The sequence below is a fragment of the Sturnira hondurensis genome, unplaced genomic scaffold, assembly GCF_014824575.4.
Source record: "Sturnira hondurensis isolate 20B ecotype Veracruz unplaced genomic scaffold, ASM1482457v3 Scaffold0006413, whole genome shotgun sequence".
Taxonomy (NCBI): Eukaryota; Metazoa; Chordata; class Mammalia; order Chiroptera; family Phyllostomidae; genus Sturnira; species Sturnira hondurensis.
In genome coordinates, this window is record NW_028079044.1 from 11,388,603 (window position 1) to 11,408,629 (window position 20,027).

At 37.8% G+C, this 20,027-nt stretch overlaps 2 protein-coding genes across 2 annotated transcripts in view; both read left to right on the plus strand.

The window, feature by feature from the left end:
• Positions 1–20,027, plus strand: part of COMMD1 (copper metabolism domain containing 1) — an 89,879-nt gene that overhangs the window by 16,887 nt on the left and 52,965 nt on the right. The window contains exon 2 of the mRNA XM_037048012.1: positions 14,093–14,374. Coding sequence (XP_036903907.1) covers positions 14,093–14,374 — 282 coding nt within the window. The remainder of the gene's footprint in view (positions 1–14,092; positions 14,375–20,027) is intronic.
• The window catches only part of B3GNT2 (UDP-GlcNAc:betaGal beta-1,3-N-acetylglucosaminyltransferase 2), a 153,525-nt gene continuing 147,593 nt past the window's right edge, over positions 14,096–20,027 (plus strand). The window contains exon 1 of the mRNA XM_037048010.1: positions 14,096–14,374. The gene's annotated coding sequence lies outside the window, so the exon portion shown is untranslated. The remainder of the gene's footprint in view (positions 14,375–20,027) is intronic.

Sequence of the window (20,027 nt, forward strand, 5' to 3'; positions counted from 1 at the left end):
AAATTGATTAATTATACTATTAATTATAACTACTTTGAAAGACCCTTTATAGGCATCTGGCCAAATATTGTGTATTACCTATGTATGAGAAGGTTAAGATGGGGCTACAGATCTTTTGGAGGTAAACAATTAATCAAGTCCATAGACTCACCATTGACTTTGCCTTGCACAGTTTCCAGGTTAGCATGCAAATTTGTTCTGAGTGACTAAAATAGTAGATCTTTTTGTTGAATGATAATTTAATGTAATCCTAATGTAATATTCTATAATTAGACTTGGGTAATATGGAAAACAGCAGGTTGCTTTCAGGATCTAGACTCAAGATTTTGCTGAAGCAGATACTAAGTAGGCTGTTCTTTCAGGCATTCACAATATATTGATTTGAAAACTCAATGATTTCAAATCATTTGAGGCTTGATTAGTGGACTGAAAAACAGAAAATACTACTTTTTATAGAATATATGTGAGGATTTTTTGTTAATAAGTTGTAAACCCTTTTAACACTTCATCAGATTAGGCATGGTCATTAATTTTCTTCTGTCTAGGTGGGTAAAGTAAATGATGGATGATACAGAATTGGAGTATTCATTTTAATCCAGCAATGAAAGAAGTATGCAGTCTTCCTGTATTCATTAAGCTATGTACAAAGTGTTGTGCTAAATTTGGGGGAACATTAAGTGAGTAAGACACTGTATTTCACAAGGAACCTGTTGTTAACTGCAGAAGGTGAGCATATGTATATGTGATTTGAATCAAAAGCAAAATATAAAGCCCAATCAATAAGCTGTCATTAATTTCAATTATTAGGATGTAACAACATTTTAAAAATTGTATTTATTGATTTGGGATAGAGAGATAGACATCAGTCTGTTCCACTTATTTATGCATTCATTGGTTGATTCTTGTATGTGCCCTGACAGGAGATCGAATCTGCAACCTTGGTGTATCGGGAGGATGCTCTGACGAACTGAGCTACCTGGCCAGTGCAGGATATAACAACATTTAAGTTGGGTCTAGAAGATAAGATTTCCACAAGCAGAATAAGGAGTTCTAGGCAGAGAACAACATTAACACATGCAAATGTGGAAATATGTGTTGAGTTCAAGCTGACAGGGTCACTTTCAAACATGTGAGATATGAGATGACGTAGGGGACATGACTGTCAAGAATTTTCTACTAAGAAACTTGGACTTTATTTTGTGGGTAGTAAGAAACCAAGGTAAGGTTTTGCTTGCACATGAAACACAGTCAGATTATATTTAGAAAGAGAATTTCTGAAATAGTTTGAAGCATGTGGTATATCAATATAGTTACTGAACCATGTAGCTCTGCAGTGTTCTAGGTGGATTAAATTATTTGTGAGGAGATCACAGAACCCACCCACACTCATTGCAAGATTAGATTAAATTCCTGGTTTACTTAAGCCAAAGATACAAAATCTCTCTCTGAGAGAAAGTAGTCATATAGTCCAGGAGAAAATACAAATGTATTTCAGTGTGGTGTTTTGGGGCTCCCACTGTTTCTCTTCCTGCAAAGCTTAATTTTTGCTGCACATCTGTCTTTTTATATTGACTCCTCACCATTCTAGATTTTAAAATGTTTAAAACACCTGACTTGTGTCAATAAGGCTTCATTTTATTCATTAAGGTTGCTGAGAAGGATCAACATCCATCAGTTTGAATTTCACCACATCCTGTTGCTACTTACTCAGCTCAGATTTTCAGTAAACAACAGAATGGTCATGTGAGTACAGCAGAAGGGAGCAAAGCAACCGATAGGGTCCACAAGATGGGAGATCTTAAATTACGAAGTTGCTTTTTCTATAGTACAAAATACTGGATTTTGATTACCACAGTATATTACCTTTTAGTTTTAGTTCTTATCCTTTTATGAATTTGTATCCATTGAATAGCAGATTCACTTAAAAATAAATCGGTTTAAATTTGGACTCATGGGCCTGATGAATTAAAAGGTTTGAATTAGGCTCTTGTTGAGGAATGCCAGTAGAATTGCTTTTAGTTTCTATTATGTCTTAGTCAGCCTAGGCTATCATAACGAAATACCATAGACTGATAGGCTTAAACAACATAAACTTCTCAGAGTTCTGGAGCTGAGAAGTCTTAAGATCAAGGTGCCAGCAAAGTAGGTTTCATTCTGAGTCCTCTTCTCTTGGTTTAGAGGCACCTTCCATTTTACTGTATGCTCACACTGCCTCCTCTTTGTGTGTGCATCCAGGGAGGGAGAGGGCAACCTCTCTGGCGTTTGTTTTGATAAAGGCTCTAATGCCATCATGTTGGAGATTAGGGCTTCAACACATGATTTGGGTGAACACAAGTATCCAATCCATAACACACTGCCAATTTTTTTCTTCACAGTAATAAATTGGTGTAATGCCACGTGTTTGAAGAGGGAATTAATCTTATTATGTATATTGTTTAGTTTATATATAAATTTCTTCTTGAGAAATTCATAGCCATCAGAATCTTTTAGCTAATGTTTGACATTTTTGAGCTTCATAGAATCAAATCCTGTGAAGTGCTCTTATTCTGAAGTCGGCCAAATCCAAATTGTTTTTTGCATAGAGACAGCAAGCAGTAAACAGAACGGCCGTGCATTTAAACTGTGGTGTTGGCTTGTTCCTTTTTTTGACTTTCTGAAGAGGGGTAACAATGTCAGCTCCTGGAAAACAGCTCTGTATTCACCCTTTAAAAAATAAGTGTCTGAAATTTTTCTTTTGATCATGTATGTCTCCTGATAAGAAAACATGTATTTAATTTTCTCCATAGTAACTAATATCATTGAAACATATTATGGTTACTTTATTTAAAAAGTAAATTGACTTAATTTTTTAGAGTACTTTTAAGTTTACAGCAAAATTGAACTGAAAAGTACAGAGTTTTCATATATTCCATGTTCTCACAAATGCACAATGTCCTCCATTCTCAACATCGTGGTCCAGAAGTGGTACATTTATTATAATAGATGAGCCTACATTGACACATCATCATTACTCAGACCTTAGTTTACATTATGGATCACTCTTTGTAATGTATATACTGTGGGTTTTGAAAAATGTGCAATGATGTGTACTTGGCATTGTAGTAAAATACAGAATTTCACTGCCTTAAAAATACTGTTTTACTTATTCATCTCTCCCTCCCCTTCTCCCTTGGCAATCACTGATCTTTTTATTGACTTTGTTTTGCCTCTTTTCAAAATATCGTGTAATTGGAGTCATAGACTGTGAAGCCATTTCAGATCAGCTTCTTTCACTTAATAATATGCATTTAAAGTTCTTCCATGTCTTTTTATGGTTTGATAGCTCATTTCTTTTTAGTACTGAATAATATTGTTTGGAGGTACCACAGTTTATTTATCCATTTACCAACTGAAGGACTTCTTGGTTGTTTCTAAGTTTTGACAATTTTTTTTATTGATTCTAGAGAGAGGGGAAGGGAGGGAGAAAGAGGGAGAGAAACACTGATATGAGAGAGAAACATCGATTGGTTGATTTTTGCACGCTCCCCCACTGGGGACTGAACCCACAACCCAGGCATGTGCCCTTACCAGGAATTGAACCTGCGACTTTTCAGTTTGCAGGATGATGCCCAGCCAACTGAACCACACTGGCCAGGGCCCAAGTTTTGGCAATTATGAATAAAGCTACTATGAAACATCTGTGTGCAGGTTTTTGTGTGCACATAAGTTTTCGATTCATTTGGCTAAGTACCAAAGAGCACAATTGCTGCTTCACATGGTAAGAGTATGTTTAGTTTGTAAGAAACCACTAAACTCTTTTCCAAAGAGGTTATGTTATTTTGCATTTCCACCAACAGTGAATGAAAGTTTGTGTCACTTCACATCCTTGCCAGCATTTGCTGTGTTCATGTTCTGAGTTTTGTCCATTCTAATAGGTTCATTGCTGTTACTTTTCGATTTGATGATTTATTTCTGAAAGTGTTAGGGACTGCTTGGTAGTATGAAAGTATTAGTATATTTCAGGACGTAGATAATATATTTACCCAGAATAGAAACTAACTGCACTTGCCAAACAGTGCAGTCTTGAGTCATCTATATGTGATTACAACTATGATCACAAATCATATATGCATATGGATGAGAACTAGAAGGGAAGTTTAAAAAGTGATATGTTGGCCTACCTTTTGTTTTCAGTAGAGTTATAATGTTTGTGATAAAGTTTGAACAGTTTTTAGGATGTGTTTCAAATATTTAATATTTGAGTTGATTTTAGTTATAATCCAGACCATTTATGAAGTCTCTGTGACATTTGTTTTGGTTAGATACACATTTACAAAATCTTTTCTTAAACTTAGTAATTTTTTACCCTGATTATATTCCAGAAATATGGCAATTTGAGAAGAAATGCAATGTAGACTATCATGGATTTTATCCATTTTGTATATTTAAGACATCAGTGATGCCTAAATTACCATACCACATGGTCTATAATTCAGATTGTTCAATGATTATCACCTTAAGTTAAAAAAAAAATTTAGGTTCCTTTGAAATCTAACAAGCGTTTTCCTGGTTTGTGTTATCCTCAAAGAAAAGAAGAATAAGACTTGAAAACAAATTATGTCAGCAGTGTGCTAAGTCATGTTGTAAGAGAAAAAGACCACAGAGTCAACATTTAAAACCAAAGACTTTTCTAGTACCGCATTCCAGGAGGGGAGAAGGGGAGTGCTCAGCAGTTAGAGGGTGAGGGTTACCACCCCAATTCCTTATTACAACCTCAAAATTATAATGGGTTGGCCAAAAAGTTTGTTTAGGTTTTTTCGTTTGATGATTCTAGTAGTGCTTAGTGGTCTTTGACTTCATTCAGAAACAATTTTGTTAGATTGTGTTGTGACAACTGTCATATCAGCATGCATTTAAAAAAACTTACCAAATTGGTGAATTTTTGTGCAGCCATTTTAATACTGAAGATGGAAGAAGATATGCAGCATTTTCGGTGTATTCTGCTTTGTTATTTCAAGAAAGGTAAAAATGCAACTGAAATGCAAAAAAAGATTTGTGCATTATATAGAGAAGGTGCTATGATTAATGGAATGTATCAGAAGTGGTTTGCTTGGTACTGTTGACATTTTGGCCATATAATTCTTATGCATTGGAAAATGTTTAGCAGCACCCCTGCCCTCTACCCACTTTGGAAGCCAATAGCAGAAGATAGCCAACATACTCAAAATATCCAAATCAAAAAAGCTATTGATGAAAATGAAAAACGTGTCTTTTATTTTACAGAAAAAACTAAATGGACTTTTGGCCAACCCAATATTTTTCTTTTTTTTTATAAGAAACCTTTTGTATGTGGATGGGGAGCAGAGGAGTGAATTGACTTACTATCATCAGGGAGGAGGATTCTAATGACCCTCAAGCAGGAAAGAAGAGACTTAAATCTTAGCTAGAGAACATGAGACCTCATGATACTCTGTCTTGGGGAAGGAACAGAGACAGAGCTGGTAGTCTTACATTAGCAAACTTTAAAAAGACTACTTGCCCTGACTGAGTAGCTCAGTTGGTTAGAGCATTGTTCTAATATGCCAAGGTTGCAGGTTCGATATTTGGTCAGGGCACATAAAAGAATCGACCAATGAATGCATAGATGGATAGAACAACAATTCTTTCCACCCTCCCCCAAATCAATTTTTTAAAAGATTATTTGATCAACAGATTGATTTAAAAAACCTTTGAAAGGAAACATTATATTTATTCCCAGAGTGTCACGGGTTGTTTGATTCTTTTTCAGACTGTTCAAATGAAATGTAGCCGTATTTTGGAGGACCCATTTTCTTCATATAAACCAAAGAATCCCAAAGTTTATCCACAGAATATCAGTCCCTCAAGTTATTTTTTAAGAGATTTTATTTATTTATTTATTTTTAGAGAGGGGGAGGGAGGGAGAAAAAGGGAAAGAAGCAGTATGTGGTTGCCCCAAGTGCACCCTCTCCTGGGGACCTGGCCCACAACCCAGGCATGTGCCCTGGACTGTGAATCAAATCAGTGACCCTTTGGTTCACAGGCTGGCCCTCAATCCATTGAGCTACACCAGCCAGGGCTCAAGTTATTTTTAAAAAGCATTTAGTGATCAATTAAGATTGGAAAATGCCTCATACTATGTTTCTTTCTTGAAGATGGGCGTTAACATATTAAAAACATTAATGTAACAGGGTAGGTTGGACGAGAGATAGCTGGAGAATGAGGAAGATCCCAGTGTGGGGAACCCCAATCCTCTCTAGAGGCTGCTCTCCCACCAAGAGAAGGCAGGGGAAGGAGAGAGCTGCTGAGGTGACAAACTGAAGCAGCCTGCCTTCTCCAAAGGGAGAGGCCACTGGATCAGAAAGATGGTTTGAGGCAAACTGTAAACAAAGGCAACTGTCAGCTGTCAACAGGCCAGCAAACCTTACCTGAGGCAGCTGAGCAACTCATGACTCAGCAGAAGGGAGCATGTGTGACTGGAGACTTAGCCCTCATGCTAACTACAGCAGCCAGAAGATGCGCAAAGGCAAATATGGCCAACACTGGCCCTCGTTGGTTGAAAAGCTGAATGCTCCCATTGGCTCACAGAACTCATGGAATTCTGGGAGAGGACTTTTAAATAACAGGTGGGCAGAAGTTTACTGTCTTGCTTTCTTGGGTTCTTGCAATGCCCAGCACAGATGGGAGTACTTGGACCAGCAGATGCTGGGCCCACCTGGGACTTAGGTCCTGCACAGTTGGAAGACAGCTCCCTGGAGGCAGGGATGTGTGCCTCACTGGGCTCCAGCTTTTGGGCTGCTATGATCCAGTGCAGCACAGCACATGGGTCCTGGCCTGCTTCTTCTCTCACCCTGAGAGCAGATTATGGAGATGGAGAGTAGTATACGGAGGCATGAGCTAGGAAGCTCCTTGTGTATGGAGTTTCCCTTGCACAACTATCTGGAGTGATCTGGCAATGCACCCTAGACCCTGAGAGAGAGAAAGCTACTGCAAAATGATGGTGACTCTGAAAGCCACAAGTGCACACCCCAGAGAGGATGGAGAACTGTTGGCGTGGCTGGCTTTAGCTCCAAAGGGATAAAAAAGCAGTAAGGGGCAACTTTTGGGTGTGGCTTTGGTTTGTGATCTTTTTGGGAGCAAGGGAGGTTTTGTATGTTGCAGAAGAGAAGGGTTCAGACAGGAATGCTCCCATTTCCCCTCCCCCCCCAATTGGGAACGCTGTTAATGAAAACCTATTTCCTTCCACACAAATCCTTGTGTTATGTGTATGCACGGTGACAGAGTGGCTGGACCCCATGCTACCAGGTTACACTAAGACATTCTGTATAAAGAAACATGTTTAACTTTCTTTGACTCAGGGTTTCTCAAACTTAACTTGATCCATTACTTGGAACATTTTTCCCCCCTCCACTCCCACCTAGCAACCATAATAGTTTTCTGTGGAGTAAGTTGTCTATAATAGTTAACACTTACATAGTCCTTCAGCAAGTAATTGAATCTATGCTTCAGTTTTTTAAAAGATAGAAACAAACTTTTTGAGTAATTATGTGTCAGGGAGTGGGAAAATTCCCTCTACCATTCTTAAATTCTAATGACTAGACTAATAAAATAGGCATGATAAATGGTAATGGAAAAAATACAAAAAAAATCCCTGTAATATAAGATTGGCACAAGACCAGATTAACAGGTGAAAACTAATTAAATATGTGGGCATGCAATAATAATGAATAATGTGCTCAGAAATGATAAATCAGCCAGCTTTTTATACTTTTTTAACAAAAACCAATAAATTTGTAAAGATTTTTTCTTTTTTTTGGATTTATTGGGGTGATACTGGTTGACAAAATTCTATAGGTTTCATGTGCAAATTTCACAACATACCATCTATGCACTCTATTAGTGTTCACCAGCTCAAGTCAAGTTTTCTTCCATCTCCATTTATCCCCCTATAGTCTTTCCATCTTCCATCACCTGCCCTTCCTCAGCAGTTACTGCGTTGTTGATTCTGTCCATGAGTTTTTTCTTTTTTTGCTTAATCCTCCACCCTAACCCCCCCACCAGGTGTCATCTTGGCTCTTTGTCATGAGTCTTTTTTAAAAAAATTATAATAAAATATACTATCTTCTTTATTATAAATTCCATATAGGCAGTTGGTTCTTATAGAATCATGAGTCTGTCTTGATATTTACTTATTCATTTTGTTCATTATATCTACACATGAGTGAAATCATATGGTACTTGTTTTTCTCTGACTGGCTTATTTCACTTAGCATAATACTCTTCAGATCCATCCACTGCTGTCATGAAGGGTAAGATTTTTTTTATGGCCAAGTATTATTCCATTTTGTAAGTATACCGGCTTTTTAAATTCACTCATCCATGGATGGACACTTGACCTGCTTCCAAATCTTGGCGATTTTAAAGAACACTACAATGAGCACAGAGGTGCATATATATTCTTTCAAATTAGTGTTTCAGTTTTTTTTTTACTATATTTCCAGAAGTGGAATCACTGGGTCATGAGAGAGTCCCATTTTTAAAGTTTTGAGGTAACCCCATACTGTTTTCCACAGTGGCTGCACCAGTCTGCATTCCCACCAACATTGCATGAGGGTTCCCTTTTATCCAAACTCTTACCAACACTTGTTCTTTGTTGATATATTTATGATAGCCATTCTGACAGGTCTGATGTGAAATCTCATTAAGGTTTTAATTTGCATTTCTCTTATTAGTGAAATTGAGCATCTTTTAATGTGTCTATTGGCCATCTGTATGTCCTCTTTGCCCATTTTATTTATGGTTTATTTATTTAAACCTTTATTTTATTAAAGGTTTATTCAGGTCCTTTGCCCATTTTTAATTGGATTGTTTGTTTTTTGGTGTTGAGTTTTATAAGTTCTTTATAAATTTTGGATATTAGCCCCTTATCAGATGTATTGTTGGCAAATATGTTCTCTCATTCAGTTGGTTGTCTTTTCATTTTGTTGATGGTTTCCTTTGATGTAGACCCATTTGTTTATTTTTTCTTTGTTTCTCTTGCCTGAGGAGACATGAGAAAAAATAATGCTACAAGAAATGTCCGATATTTTATTGTTTATGTTTTCTTCTAGGATTTTTATGGTTTCAAAACTAACATTTAAGTCTTTAATACATTTTGAGTTTATTTTTGTGTGTGGTGTAAGAAAGTGTCTAGTTTTTTGGGGGTTTTTTGCACATATTTGTCCAGTGTTCCCTGCACCATTTATTGAATAGACTATCTTTACCCTATGTTATGTTCTTGCCTTCTTTCTCAACTGTTAATTGACCATAAATATGTGGGTTTATTTCTGGGCTCTCTATTCCATTTCATTGAACTATATGTTTGTTTTTATACCAGTACCATGTTGTTTCTTAAATTTTTTGAAAAAATATTTCATTTATTTTTAGAGAAAGGCTGAAGGAGGGAGAAAGAGAAGGAGAGAAACATCAATGTGTGGTTGCCTCTTGCATCCCCTTACTGGGGACATGGCCCACAATCCCAGACTGGGATTTGAACCAGTGACCCTTTGGTTTGCAGGTTGGCACTCAATCCACTGAGCCACACTGGCCAGGACAGTACCATGCTGTTTTCATTACTATGGCTTTGTGTAGTTTAATATTAGGTAGACTGATTCCTTCATCTTTGTTCTTTCTGAGGACCACTGTTGCTATGTGGGGTTTTTTGTGGTTCCATATAAATTTTTGAAGTATTTTTTCTAGGTCTGTGAAATAAGCCACTGATTTCTTGGTGGGAATTGTTTTGATTCTATAGATTGCTTTGGATAGTATGAACATTTTAATGACGCTAATTCTTCCTGTCCGTGAATATGATGCACGCTCCTATTTATTTGTATCTTCTTCAATTTCTTTCTTCAGGGTCTTAAAATTTTCTGAGTATAGGTCTTTTACCTTCTTGGTTAAACTTATTCTAGATATCTTATTTTATTTGAAGCAGTTGTGAATGAGATTATTTTCTTACTTTCTCTTTCTAATAGTTCATTTCTCTGTATAAAAATTCAGTTGATTTCAGGATATTTATTTTGCATCCAGCTACTTTACTGAGTTCATTTATCAGTTCTAGTAGTTTTTTTGTTGAATCTTTAGGGTTCTCTATATACAATATCATGTCATTTGCAAATAATGACAGTTTTACTTTCTTCTTTGTAGTTTGGTGGCTATTATTCCTTTTTCTTGTCTGATTGCTGTGGGTTGGACTTCCAGTACTATGTTGATTAAGAGTGGTGAAAAGGACATTCCTATCTAGTTCCAGATCTTAAGGAAAACACTTGTAGTTTTTTCCCACTGAGTAATATTGGCTGTAGCTTTGTCATGTATGACCTTTATTAAATTGAGGTCTGTTTCTTCTGTTCTCACTTTGCTAAGAGTTTTTGTCATAAATGGGTGTTGGGTTTTATCAAATGCTTTTTCTCTATTGATATGATCATGTGGTTTATTTCCTCCATTTTATTTATGTGGTTTATTGATTTGTGGATATTTTGTGCACCCCTGGAATAAAATCCCACTGGATTGTTCTAACCGAGTAGCCTGGGGTCAGTGGCTTGTTGCCATGAACATGTATAACATGAAGATTTGTAGGGAAGGAAATAGGTTTTTAATTAATAAGCAGGATACTCTTTTGAGGAAACTGGGAGCATTCCTGCTCCGAGCCAGGCTTGTCCACAGGGTAAAGAAAACCAGTCACCCGTAGAAAGATTACAGTCTTAAATCCATGACCAGAAGTTCCCATTAGTACTTATATAGAGTCCAAGGTTGTTACTCAAAGGGGTCTCCATCTCTCCAGCTCTAATTTTGTCTTTCTGGTGCCAGAGACACCATCACTTTGCAGCAGCTTTCTGGTCATGGTCTGCTCCAGGCGTCCTTTGGAGTCTGTGCACACTGGCCAGCTGAAGTCCCACTCCTGGCACACTGCTTTTTCCTTGGCTTCTACCTCACAGACCAGCCCTTGCTCCCTGTCTCTCTGGCATCAGCTTGTGAGTGCAAACCTGCTCCTAGCCAGAAGTCTTCCAGGATTGGCTGGGGCAGCTGCTGCCTTCTGTGGCAGATGTTCATGGGGGCTTCACCCTGCAGCCAGCTGCCAGGGCACCTGGCTTCTGGGACTGGCTGGGGTGCAAGGCACTGACCAGCTAAGCACTTTCCCACATTCCCTGCTGTGGGTCTTATGCCCTGAGGGGCTGGAGCAGGTAGAGCGGGTGGAGCAGGTAGAGCGGCAGTGACAGCAGGAGCTGAGGATGATGGGGCCTATGCTGCAGGAGTGTATGTGGGTAAGCTGGTGGATGGCTGCTCCCATGGCTTCCCTTTTGCGGGGAGGGGTACCAGGTGTGCTGCCTGGCCACATTGCCTCCTGATCAGTTGACCTGGGCCTCTTCCCTTTCTCCCTTACTGGTCAATGGCCCACTGTGCTCCTGGCTACACAGGTCCTGGAGAGTTCAGGGAGTGGCACAGAGAATGCTTTGGACCACTAGGTTCCCCCCAGGGTCCACAGGCTCAGGAATCTGAGCCCCTGGTGCCCAACTGACCAGTAAGGGGAGGAGAGAGCAAATTGCTGGCATTTCTGTGCTCTGCTTTTAAAGCCTGTCCCCAGAATCCCCCATGTACTGGAAGTTGATGAGAGGGAATCTCTATCCCTTAAATCACCTTCCTAGACTGACACAAACACCCTACACACCACTTTCTGCTGAGTCATGGTGCAGTAGCCCTAGTTGCTGGGGCAGTGCATGCATGCTCTGGTCCTTGGTGCTTCCCAACCCCTCCCCATTTCTGGGCAGCGATGGTCCTGGTTATATTATGGTGTGTGATCTTTTTGATGCATTTCTTTCTTTTTTAAAAAAAATAATTTTATTTACTTTTTTTAAGATTCTTTAAAATTTATCTTTAGAAGGGAAGGGAAGGAGAGAGGGAGAGAAATATCAATGTATGGTTGCTTCTTGTGCGCCCCCTGCTGGGAACTGGCCTGCAACCCAGGCATGTGCCCTGACTGGGAATTGAACTGTGATCCTATGGTTTGCAGGCCCATGCTCAATCCACTGAGCTACACCAGACAGGCTTGATGTATTTCTAGGTCAGTTTGCTAATATTTTGTTCAGGGTTTTAGAATCTATATTCATCAGAGATATTGGCCTATAATTTTCTTTCTTTATATTGGCCTCATAAAATGAGCATGGGAGTCTTCCTTTCTCTTGAATTTTTTGGAATAGTTTGAGAAGGATAGGTGTTCGTTTTTCTTTGGACATCAGATAAAATTCACCTGTGAGGATATATGATGAAGGGCTTCTGTTTCTTGGGAGTTTTTTGATTACTGCTTCAATTTCAGTAGTTGTAATCTGTCTATTCAGATTCTCTGTTTCTTCCTGGTTCAGTTTTGGAAGCTTGTATGATTCTAGAAATTTATCCTTGTAGGGAAAGTGGAAGCAGTCTGGCTTCCTCACCCAGGTGTCTGGTTTGGGTAACTAAGGGAAGCAGGGTTCCCATAGACTCGGAAGGGCCTGATAACCAGTGTTCTCGTAGCCTTGAGACTGGGTCTGATAAACTTCCCAGAACATGAAGTGGGTTCGCATGTGCAGAATTATGTTATGTTATGTAATGTTCTGGCATTTCTCCAGCTTGGTTTCCCTCTGTACTTAAACAAGTAGGGCTTCTCACTAGTTAGACACACAGCTTGCAGTGTGCATGGTTTGCCCACCCATGAATAAAGATATGTCCAGCATCCCCATGGCTCCGTGCATTTTCTTCTGTCTTCCAGAAGTGAGAGTGGATCTCCTTGGCCTTGACCTGCTGCAACACAGTCCTTTTTTGTCCATGTTGTCCAATTTGTTGTCATATAGTTATTCATACTATTTTCTTACAATCCCTTGTACTTCTGTGGAGTCAGTTGTTACTTCTATTTCATTTCTGATTTTATTTATTTGGGGCATCTCTTTTTCTTGATTAGCCTGGTTAAAAGTTTATCAGTCTTGTTCATCTTTTTAAAGAAGCAAGTCTTGGTTTTATTGATATTTTATATATTTTTAGATGCTTTTATTTATTTCTCCCCTAATCTTTATTATTTCCTTCCTTTTACTCACTTTGGGCTTTGTTGTTCTTTTTCAGGTTCCTTAAAGTGCAAAGTTAGGTAATTTATTTGAGATTTTTTTCTTTTTTTGAGCTAGGCCTGTAATGCTATGAATTTCCCACATAGGACTGACTTCTCTGTGCCCCATAGATTTTTGGTAGGTGTGTTCTCATGGTATCTTTTGATTTCTTCCTAGATCTCATTGTTAATTCATTCATTGTTTAGTAATGTGTTACTTAGCCTCCATGTCTTTGTGTGTTTTTCAGTTTTTTTCCTATAATTGATTTCTAGTCTCATGCCATATGGTCAGAGAATATGCTTGATATGATTTCAGTATTCCTAAATTTATTGTGAATTGTTTTATGTTTTAACATGTGACCTATCCTAGAAAATATTCTATGTGAACTTGAAAAGAATGTATATTATGTTGCTTTAGGGTGAAATGCTCTGAAGATACCCGTTGAACTCAGCTGACCTAGTATGTCATTTAAGACCATCGTTTCAGAGTAACGCTACAGTGAATGAACTATTTGGTTGAAGATGGACTACAAAGCTAAAATAATGCATTCATTTAACTTAGTGCTTAGTGCTTGGAAATTTACTTAGTGCTCTTTATGGACAAGGCATCATACAGCTATCGCATGTTAAACCAAGCCTGACTTACAGTCACTGTGAAATTATGTCAGAGTTCATCAAAGAGCTAATTAATTTTATTCTATTTTATTTTTAAAATATTATTTTATTATTTCCCCACCACAGTACTGGATATTTAAAAATTAGATTTTAGTTATTGAGACAATTTGAGTGACAGGGAAGTTTTAACAGTAGCTTTTCTGATATTTGATGTTTACAAAGGGAATATTTTTATACTTATGAAGAGTTTATTCTCATTACTGTCCCTTGAAAATTTAATCATTGATTATGAGTCACTCAAAATGTGATCTTAAGGAGCTACTTATTTCTAGTTAAATACCAAATTCAAATTCATTACTTTTTCTGTCCTTATAGTCTATTGCATCTGCAGACATGGATTTCAACCAGCTGGAGGCATTCTTGACTGCTCAAACCAAAAAGCAAGGAGGAATCACATCTGATCAAGCTGCTGTCATTTCTAAATTCTGGAAGAGTCATAAGACAAAGATCCGAGAGAGCCTCATAAACCAGAGCCGCTGGGACAGTGGGCTTCGGAATCTGAGCTGGAGAGTTGACGGCAAATCGCAGTCGAGGCACTCAACTCAGATACACACCCCTGTTGCTGTAGTGGAGCTGGAAATAGGGAAGAGTGGACAGGTGAGTTCGACTTCAATAAATTTCTCTTTTTCATCTACATTTTCCCTTACATATTAGCAATACATTGAAATTGATTTTATGTGGTAGTCATCTTTACAGAAATAGTGAGAATAATGGGAAAAGACCTTGTTTCCTAGAATCTCACTTCAAAATGGAATCATCTAAAAATTTGGACACTACCAATTGTGGTAGAGTCTGGAAACCAGCCTCGGGGTTCTGGCCTCTATCACAGAAGTACAAAATGGGTCAGTAAGGTGAGAGTACAGAAGTTGGCCACTACTCCATTTTTGTTTGATCTCAGAATTCTTGGCATTTGCTCAGACTCTCCAAGGCAATGATAGAGATGCTATATAAGGACCAGGAATTGAGATTAAACAACATAGCACAAAACTCTCTCACTTAGTCATGTTTATAGGCAGTCAGGTACTGGAAACAGTGTATCTTAAGTACTATAATGTAACTGTGACTAAAGACCCTCAGTGTGCTACTTCTGTCCTTGAGCCCACAAGTAATTTCTAATTTGATGTTGATTATTTACATGACATTGCTGTTTTTTCTTGTAGTCATTATAGCATAGGATTTTAGTAAACACATGGTTTTTCTTAAAGTCATTTGGTTTGTGCTCCAGAATACTGCTAGATCAGATTTTTAATGACCTGGTGTATATGTCTTTTGGGTGAAAAAAGCAGCAACTTGTAATTAGGAAGAGAAAACCTAGATTACTGAATTAGCTAGCCAGATTAATTTTCAGATAAATAATGAAATATGTGTTCCTGTTGCATTCTATAGTAGAAAGGTATTATTTTCTTCTAATGATGAGAACACTTTTTTAGCTGGCACATTTCCTCATATATTCCCTTCTTGAGGTTTTTAGGGTTTTCCAGTGTCTGTACTTCCATACCTTTAATTTTAATTTAAAATGTAATTCCTTTTAAAAAATATAATCCTTCTTCAAAATACATTTGGAGGATCTTTTATTCAGTTATTGTAAAACAGTACTAATTGCCTGTATTGACTTTGGTTTGTTTGACTCAAAAGTCCATTCTCTTAACCATTATTTTATGAGTGTTTTATGGCTTTCCTCCTCCTGTTTCTATACCAGAAGTCTGGCAGATTAGCAATGTGCAATAAGTACATTTAGGTGTTTCACCAGCAATTTGTACAGGATATTCATTTTTTTATTATAGCTTCCATATCTTGGCAATTGTAAATAATGCTCCAATGAACATAGGGGTGCTTATGTTCTTTCGAATTAATGTTTTGGATTTCTTCAGATAAATTCCCACAAGTAGAATTGTTTGGTCATAAAGCAGTTCTATTTTTTTTAAAGATTTTATTTATTTATCTTTAGAGAGGGGGAGGGAGGGAGAAAGTGAGGGAGAGAAACATCAATGTGTGGTTGCCCCTCATGCACCCCCTACTGGGGACCTGGCCCACAACTTAGGTGTGTGCCCTGACTGGGAATTGAACTGGTGAGCCTTTGGTTTCTTAGGCTGGTACTCAGTCCACTGAGCCACACCAGCTGGGGTGGCAGTTCCATTCTTAGTTTTTTTGTATCTCTATGCTGATTTCCACAGTGGCTGCACCAATCTGCATTCCCACCAACAGTGCAAAAGGGTTCCCCGTTCTCCACATCCTCACCAGCACTTGTTTGTTGATTTATTGATGATAGCCATTCTCACCAGTGTAAGGTGTTACCTTGTTGTGGTTTTTAATTTTGCAGTTCATTGACGATTTGTGATGTTGAGCAACTTTTCATTGTTTTTCTTTTTTTTTTTCTTTTCATATGTCTATTGGAGAAGTGGCTATTCAGGTCCTTTGCCCATATTTTTAAATTGGATTGTTTGATTTTTGGTGTTACGTTTTATAAGTTCTTTATAAATTTTGGATATTAACCCCTTATCAGATGTGGCAGTGAATATGTTCTCCCATTCTGTGGGTTGTCTGTTTATTTTGTTGACGGTTTCTTTTGCAGTGCAAAACCTTTTTAGTTTGGTGTAGTCCCATTTGTTAATTTTCCCTTTTGTCTCCCTCACCTGAGGAGATGTATTAGATGGTGGATACACTTTTGAAACCACCACTCTGGTCATAAGACAGTGTGTGTGCGTCACCCTCTAGAAGTTTCCTTGTGCCCTTTTACAGTCCATCCCTATCTTCACCTCAGTTCCTTAGCAACCAGTAATCTGCCTTTTGCTATTGCAGATTAATTTTTTTTTGCTTTATTTTTCTTTCTGTCACTTATTACTGCCTGGCATGTTATATACAGTTGAGTCTTAAACAGCATAGATTTGAATTATGTGGGTCCACATATACATGAATTGTTTTCAGTAAATGTATAGTCAGCCCTCCATATCCCCAGTTGGGAAACCACAGATATGAAGGGCCAACTGTATACATTGTTCTGTACCATATTATATAAGGTACTTGAGCACCCAAGGATTTTGGTATCTGTAGGGGGTCCTGGAACCAATCCTCTGTGGATACTGAGGGACTGTAGTTAAGTGTTGGGGTTAAGTCAAAAGTTATGTGTGTGAGGGGGTGCTTACCTATTGTAACACCCACATTGTTCAAGGGTCAATTGTATTTTGTTTCATTGATTAATCTTGTCTTGCTCCACATTGCATATAAGGGGGGCAAAGTTTTTATTTTGTTCACTGCTATATCCTTATGATCCAGGGTCTTGGATGTTTCCTGGCAAATGGTGGTCAGTAAATATTTGTTTAGTAAATAAATGAGTCACATAATTCACTATTTACTAAGCATCTACTATGTATCAGACACTGTATAGGTGTTGGGGATACATCATTAAACAGTACAGACAATTCCCTTATCTTATGGAGCTGACAGTAAAAGAGAAGTAGTAATTAGTATAAGAAAGTATGTCAGAGAAAAAAAGAGCCTCATCAAATCTTAGAAGAGGGAATGGCTCTCCTTACCTGGGAAATTGAGGAAGGCAATTCTGAGGTGATGTTTACATTTGGTTTCTCTAACAACTTCATTGCTTATTTTGAGCTGAGTGTCATGATCAGTAAAAAAGTTGGTACATGTAGTACTGATTCTCTAAAGTTTATAAACATAACTCTTGCATGTTACATATAGGTGTGACTGTTGGCACTGGTTTAGTGTGGTTTCCTGATGATGGCCATTTCTTTTTTATTTTAACCACTTTCTACATGTTGGTTTTTCATTTTTTTCAACCCACAGGCAGTGAGAAGTAGCAAAAAGTAAGTTGGCAGAAAATTGTTTCAAGAAGAAGCAAGACTTATTTAGTGCAGTGATTTTCAGCATCACTACATATCATACTGACCCAAAGAGCTTTAAAAAATTATGGATGCTCAGACCCCATCTCAGAGTAAGGGGCACCGCTTCAGTTTGAGTGAGGAAGGCTTCTCTAAGGAGGCAGGTTGATCTGGGAGTGTAAAACACAGGCAGAGGGAAGAGCAAAGGCAAGAAGTTGGCCTTGGTAAGAAATTTGGATTTTTACTCTAAATATGATGGGAAATTATTGGAGGGTTTTAAACAGGGCATCATGCAGTGCGATTGATGTTTGCATAGGATTGCTTTGATTCACATGTGAAGGATGGATTATAACATAGTAAAAAATGAAGTCATGGTAGTAAGATCTCAGGGAAAAAATCACTAAGGTTGGAATTGTTTATTTGCACATTAAAAGCAGCTCTCTTTTACCTCCAAATCTCTGTGTGATAGTAGTTAGGTAAAATGGGATCTCAAGATAAAAAACAAAAAGTTTCGTTCTTCATTCTGTTAGCAAGGTTAAATATCCCAAATGAACAGAGCCAAAATTAATACTCCACTTCAAAATACGGTTGTGTTCAAAATGGGGTTTTGGACAATCTCCATTCTACATTTCCACCTCTGTTCACATGACAATTCCATCGTAATGTCTCAAAATTTGTTTTCAAGCCTAGAGATAACTAATACAAATCAGTATTGTGCCAAAAGGGAAAAAAAGTGAAGCCAGGAAAACACATAGAAGGAGTTATTGCAGGAGCCTTAGCAAGGTAGATGGAAATAATTTTAGCAGTCAAAGTGGAGGGAAGTGAGCAGACAGAAGAAATGTTTTGAATGTAGATGACTTACTTTGAGATGAATTGGAAAGGATGTGGAAAAATAAAAGAAAAGGAGAAATTGATGATAACTTTTTTGTGTGTGAATGTTAGTATAAATTGGTAATCCTAGTCTTGAACAGTTTTGTTACTAAATTGACCATCTAATATGCAACTTGAGTCCTTTGAAAGCTTTAATAGCCCTTACACTTGGGGGAAAAAAAGAAACTATTTAACAGTTAAGAAAACTGTTAAACATTTGGCAGTTAAGAAAATGCTCTTTGTGCTGAAGTAATTTTAATTTTAAACTCTCAATTTATAGAGATGCATTTGAGTTTATTGAGCTCAAATTTTTCCTTATAGGCTTAACAAATCTTTCTTATGATGTGCCATTTTCTGTCTGTATATTATACTTCAATAAAAAGATATAAAAAGGGAGAGAAAGATATGAGTGTCTTTGCAAACTTATTGACCCTCAGAGAGCAGGGCTTTGGCAGAACCGAAGTCCTTAGCTTCTGACTAGTAACCTGCCAATAGGCAGCCCCTAGTTTTGGACTTCTTTCAGATTTTTGCTGTTCTGGCTCTGGTTCTATTCTTGTGGACAGATGGAGGTGATTGAGAGGAAGCCAGGAAACCAAGCCTTAAGAGGACTCGGAAACGACTTTTGGATGTCAGTGTTTTTTGCTAAACTCAGGGTGACAGTATATCTTGCCCAGCAATGTTGACACTGTTTATGTTGGTCTAGTATTTGTGCACTGGCTGGTTGGCTGTGGGCTTCAATCCCTGCCACTGCTCTGCTGCCGGGATGCATGTAGAAGGCCTCTGGCCCAAGCCCATTCTTAGCACTTGTTTTGTATGTGTAATATATCTCATATATCACATAAAATTTACCATTTAACCACTTTAAAGTGTACAGTTCAGTTGTATTAAGTACATTCACAATGTTGTGTAAACATCACCACTCTCAATTTCTAGAACTTTTTCATCATCCCAAACAGGAACTCTGTGTCCATTCAACAGTAACTCTCCTCTCCATTCCCACCTCTCTCTGGCCCCTGGTAACCTCTTCCTACTGTATGTGTTTGTGAATTTGACTATTTTAGGTACCTCATATAAGGTGAATCATACAATATTTGTCTTATTGTATCTGGCTTATTTTGCAGAGCATAATGTCTTAGGATTTATCTGTGTAGTAGCTTGTGTCAGAATTTTATTCCTTTTAAAAGCTAAATCATACTGTATGTTTATACCACATTTTATTTATCTGTTAACATGTTGATGGACATTTGAGTTGTTTCTACCTTTGACTATTGTGAATAATGTTACTGTGGACACAGATGTGCACATGTTGTTTGAACCCCTGCTTTTAATTCTTTTATGTGTAAACCTAGGAGTGGAACTGCTGGATCATATGGTAACTCTATGTTTAAATTTTTGAGAAACTGCCAAACTGTTTTCCACAGTGGCTGTGCCATTTTTACATTCTTTCTGATAACGCACAAGAGTTCTAATTTCTACATATTCTTGTCAACATTTGTTATTTTCCGGGGTTTTGTGTTTGTGTGTGTATATTTGGATAAATTGCC